This window comes from Aotus nancymaae, unplaced genomic scaffold (genome assembly GCF_030222135.1).
Source record: "Aotus nancymaae isolate 86718 unplaced genomic scaffold, 86718_ANA_hifiasm-v0.15.2.pri h1tg000041l, whole genome shotgun sequence".
Lineage (NCBI taxonomy): Eukaryota > Metazoa > Chordata > Mammalia > Primates > Aotidae > Aotus > Aotus nancymaae.
Genome location: NW_026988455.1, coordinates 37926581 through 37931786, shown reverse-complemented (window position 1 = coordinate 37931786; position 5206 = coordinate 37926581). Strand labels below are relative to the sequence as shown.

At 39.6% G+C, this 5206-nt stretch overlaps 1 protein-coding gene across 1 annotated transcript; it reads right to left on the bottom strand.

Annotated features, from left to right (window-relative positions):
* Nucleotides 1–1312: 1312 nt before the first annotated feature.
* On the bottom strand, nucleotides 1313–1663 carry LOC105718710 (developmental pluripotency-associated 5 protein). The gene has a single exon (XM_012454504.1). The coding sequence runs from the start codon at nucleotides 1661–1663 to the stop codon at nucleotides 1313–1315; it is 351 nt and encodes a 116-aa protein (XP_012309927.1).
* Between the last annotated feature and the right edge of the window lie 3543 nt (nucleotides 1664–5206).

Sequence of the window (5206 nt, the reverse complement as noted above, 5' to 3'; positions counted from 1 at the left end):
CTATTGACATTAAAGAGAAAGGGGGAGGAGGGGAAAGGCAACCAGCCGTCCGGCCTCCGTCAAGGCAGTTGGAGGGGAAAAGTTCTCAGGCGCCGCAGGTCCGAGTCCCTCGCAGCCCCTCCCGAGGCGCAGCCTCCAGACCAGTGGAGCCGGGGCGCAGGGCGGGGGCGGAGGCGCAGGCGCCGGGGCGGGGGATGCCGGGCCGCCGCGCAGCCCCCCGGCCCTGAGAGCCAGGAGAGCGCCGCTCCGGTCGCCCAGCCCGCAGCTCTTGCCGTTTCTCCACCTCGGCCCCGTGGAGCCGGGGCGTCCGGGCGGAGCCCTCGCTCTCCTAGGGAGTGCGCGTCGGGGGAGGCAGAAGCCATGGATCCCGGGCGTGGGGGGAGAAAAGGGAGGATGTGGCATTGTCTTTTTTTTTTTTAACATAGAGGTTGAATTGAACTCCCATATGTTGAAATTGCTCCTCATATTACTGGTTCTACATGGACACAGAAACTAGGCACTTTAGAGGTGCACTTGCATGGCAGGCTGGGCCCCCCTTTTCTATATTTTATTTTCCTTTTTAGTATAGTGGTACTTAAAATCACTGGTTCACTTAATAAAATGTTAAACTCTACTAACGTACAAATAAGCTGAAAAGTTGCATTTTATGTGTATTTTTTGCCATAGCAGGTACTGTATTTCTCATGCTGGATTTCAAAAAAAAAAAAAAAAAAAAAAAAATCAAAAACAAAAAACCTAAAGGGTGGTGTTTTATTGGATTGTGACAGGTTGAGTAATAAGGAATTAAGTCGTCGTCATTTCATTAAAACTGAGAGATGATATAATGCATATATAAGAGTTTTCTGAAGGGTTTTTTTTGGGCTTTTAAACAGCTTATTTTTGTTTTTGTTTAGTTATTTTATTTTATTTTGGAAAGATATGATTTGGAAAGATATGATTGTATTATGTGCAACTCAGTTGCTTACATTATAACTACAAAATATTTTTGGGTTCCTGGAAAAGAAAAAAGACTAATAAATGTGTTTGGCTGCTAAGCAAAAAAAAAAAAAATTTTATTTTATTTTTATTTTATTTTTTTACTTACTGATTTAAAACTTTATTGTTAATTTTTGAAATGGGGAAGAAAAACTTTTGTTGGCAGCCATCAAAAATATTCACAAGACTCAGACCCAAGGTAGAGATCCCTAAACAGATGATTTTTCCCTCAACTTCTCAGGCTGGAACAGATTTTAAACCAAGCTGGAGAAACCACTCCAACACTGGCCACAAACTAATGTCCACATCCTGGCCTTCATCCTGGTTGGAAGCTGGTTCACTTCATCCAGGGGCTTAGTTCGAGGGCATTCATGGCTTCCTCAAGTTTGAGCATCCCTCGCTCCTGGCGCTGGCGGTGCCACTCGGCCATAGACTGGAGCATCCACTGGGCCCGGAGCTTGTATATATAGGAGCCGTAAACCACGACCTCGGTGAAGTCTGCAGACTCCAGAGCCTTCAGCTCGAGCATGGCCTTGCTCACCTGCTCCATGTAAGGGATTAGACATCCGTCCCGGCCGAACATGGCTTCCAGCAGCCCTGTCTGGACCTGGAACACTTCTGGATCTTTCAGGTCTTCGGGAACTTTCATCCACGGCGGGATAGTTCTACGTTCCGGGAGCGTTCCCATCTTATGACCCTCACCAGCAAAACCACGCTCCAGCGCATTTATATATATGTCTTGTGTGCGTGCCCTTAAACTTCCAGTCTTATTTTGTCTCTTGGAGATTGTTGAACGCAACTTGTCTAGGAAGGGGATGGGACTAGATTCTAAAATTTATTTGGGACCATGGGAATGATAGTTGGGAAGAAAACTATTTGCACACGACAGATTTCTAGATACTTTTTGCTGCTAGTTTTATGTAATATTTATTGAACATTTTGACAAATATTTATTTTTGTAAGCCTAAAAGTGATTCTTTGAAAGTTTAAAGAAACTTGACCAAAAGACAGTACAAAAACACTGGCACTTGAATGTTGAATGTCACCGTATGCGTGACATTATATATTTCGGGGTAGTGTGAGCTTTTAATGTTAAGTCATATTAAACTCTTAAGTCAAATTAAGCAGACCCGGCGTTGGCAGTATAGCCATAACTTTCTGATATTAGTAAAAACAAAATTGGCGACTTGAAATTAAATAATGCCAAGGTTTTGATACACTTGTCTTAAGATATTAATGAAACACTTCAAAACACTGATATGAAGTGTCCAGATTCTCAGATGTTTGTTGTGTGAATTTTGTTGTTTTTTTTCAGTGAATGTCTGAAAAAAAACCCATGTGGGTTTTGTCTTTAGTTTTGTTTATGTTATAAATAACATGTATTGATTTGTGTACATTGAAACAACCTTGCATCCCAGGGATAAAGTCTACTTGATTGTCTTGGATTAGCTTTTCAACGTACTGCTGTATTTGGTTTTTAATGTACTGCTGGATTTTGTTGAGGATAATGGCATTGATAGTCATCATGGGTATTGGCCTGAAGTTTTCTTTTCTTTTTTTTAAATCTCTGCCAGGTTTTGGTATCAGGGCGATGCCTTATAGAAAGAGTTGGGGAGGAGTCCCTTCTCCTTTTTTTTTTTTTTTTCCCGAAATAGTTGTAGCATGAATGGTACCAGCTCCTCTTTGTACATCTGGTAGAATTCAGCTGTGAATGTATCTGGTCCTGGGCTTTTTCTGGTTGGTAGGCTATTTATTACTGACTTGATTTCAGAGCTTGTTAATGATCTGTTCAGAGATTCAGTTTCTTCCTGGTTCAGTCTTGGCAGGATACATGTATCTAGGAGTTTAGCCATTTCTTACAGATTTTCTAGTTTATGTGCATAGAGGTGTTCATAATATTCTCTGATGGTGGTTTGTATTTCTGTGGGGTCAGTGGTAATACCCATCTTGTTATTTTTGATGGAGTTTATTTGATTCTTCTCCCGTGTGTCTGTGTGTGTCTGTGTTGATCTTTTGAATAGCTTTTCATGTCTCAGTATCCTTCCGTTTATTTCCGATTTTGGTTATTGTCTTCTGCTAGCTTTCTAAATTTGTTTGCTCTTGGTTCTCTAGTCCTTTTAGTTATGATATTAGGTTGTTAAATTGAGATCTTTCCAACATTTTTTATGGTGGACATTTAGTGCTATGTATTTCTCTCTTAACACTGCCTTTGCTGTGTCCCAGAGATTCTGGTACATTGTGTCTTTGTTCTCACTGGTTCCAAGTAACTTATTTCTGCCTTAATTTCATTATTTACCATTCAATAGGAACAGGCTATTCAGTTTCTATGTAATTGCATGGTTTTGTGTAAATTTTTTATCTTGATTTCTAATTTGACTACACTGTGGTTGAATAGAAGCACAGTATCGTTCTTTTGCATTTGTTGAAGAGTGTTTTACTTCCAGTTATGTGTTTGATTTTAGAATATGTGCCATATGGCAATGAGAAGAATGTATATTCTGTTGTTTTGAGTGGCAAGTACTATAGATCTGTTAGTTCATTTGATCCAGTGCTGAGTTCAGATCTTAAATATCTTTGTTAATTTTCTGTCTTAATGATCAATCTAATGTTGTCAGTGGGGTGTTAGTCTCATCTGATTTTTGGTTCTTGTGATTGTACTTTTTTGTGTAAAGATAATTGTTACAATTTGTTGTTCCTACAGGGGATATGAAAGATGTAGGTTTCTATTCCACATCTTTCTCTGCCTCCATCTCAGGATCAAAATTTGAACAGGACATTAGGCCCTGTCCCTAAAATGCTCACAGCCCAGTAGTGGGTAGAAGCATATATATATAAAAATGGGGTTAGCACTCTAAAAGCTAAACAGAATGTGCTCTGGGATTTCAGAGTAGAGTTAAAAAGAACTCTGAGGAACTGTTCAGGGTTTCCTGGATAGGGGGCTTGAAGGATGAGGAGTTCTGCAGGGGAAACATTCTGGATAAAACAGTAAGATTGGAAAGTATAAAGTAGCATGATAAGGATTCATGGTCTCAGCACAGAACTCTAGGACCATATCAACAAATGAGGCTAGAATTGAACAATCCAGGAACAGAGTTAGTAAGAGCAAATTTAGCCATACATTGACAGCATAATAAGAGTATTATGGGTTCGGACTGAGGGTTGCATTAATTTGCTAGGGATGTCATAATAAAATAGACTGGGTGACTTAAGAAAAATTAATTTTCTCATAGTTACAGAGGTTGAAAGTCCAAGGACAAGTAGTTTGTAGGGTTGGTTTCTTCTGCAGCTTCTCTCCTTGGCTTTTAGATGGCCATCATTTTCCAGTGTCTTCACATGATCTCCCCTCTGTGTGTGTCTGGGTCCTAATATTCCTCCTTTATAAGGACACCAATTATTGAATTAGATCCCACTCTAATGACCTCATCTTAAATTAATTACTTCTTTAAAGAGCCTATCTCCAAATAGTCATGTGCTGCATAATGACTTTCTGGTCAGTGACCAACTACATACACCATGGTGGTGCTGTAAGATAATATGGAGCTAAAAATTCCTATCATCCAGAGATGTCACAGACATCACAGTTCTCACAATATAGCACAATACATTACTCACATGTTTGCGGTGGTGCTCGTTTAAACAATCCTGTGCCACCAGTCATATAAGTCTAGCACATATAGTTACGTAGAATATATAAGACTTGATAATAATCATAAACAACTATGTTACTAGTTTATGAATTTACTATGTTTTCACTGTCATTTTACAGTGCATGCCTTCTGTTTGTAAAAAACAAGTTATCTGTAAAACAGCCTCAGGTAGGTCCTTTAGAGGGTATTCCAGAAGAAGGAATTGTTATCACAGGGGATGACACCTCCATGAGTGCTGTTGCCCCTAAAGACCTTCCAGTGGAACAAGATATGGAGGTGAAAGACAATGATATCCATGACCCTGAGTCAATGGAGGCTTAGGCTAATGTGTGTGTGTTTTTCTTGATTTTTAACAGAAGTTTTTAAAATGTAAAAGAAATTTTAAAATAAAAAATCTTACAGAATAAGGACATAAGGAAAGAATACTTTTGTACAGCTACAAAATGTGTTTGTTTTAAGCTAAACATTATGACAAAAGAGTCAAAGTTAAAATTTAAAAATTTATAAAGTGGCCAGGCATGGTGGCTCATGCCTGGTAATCCCAGCACTTTGGGAGGCCGAGGCGGGCAGATCATGAGTTCAAG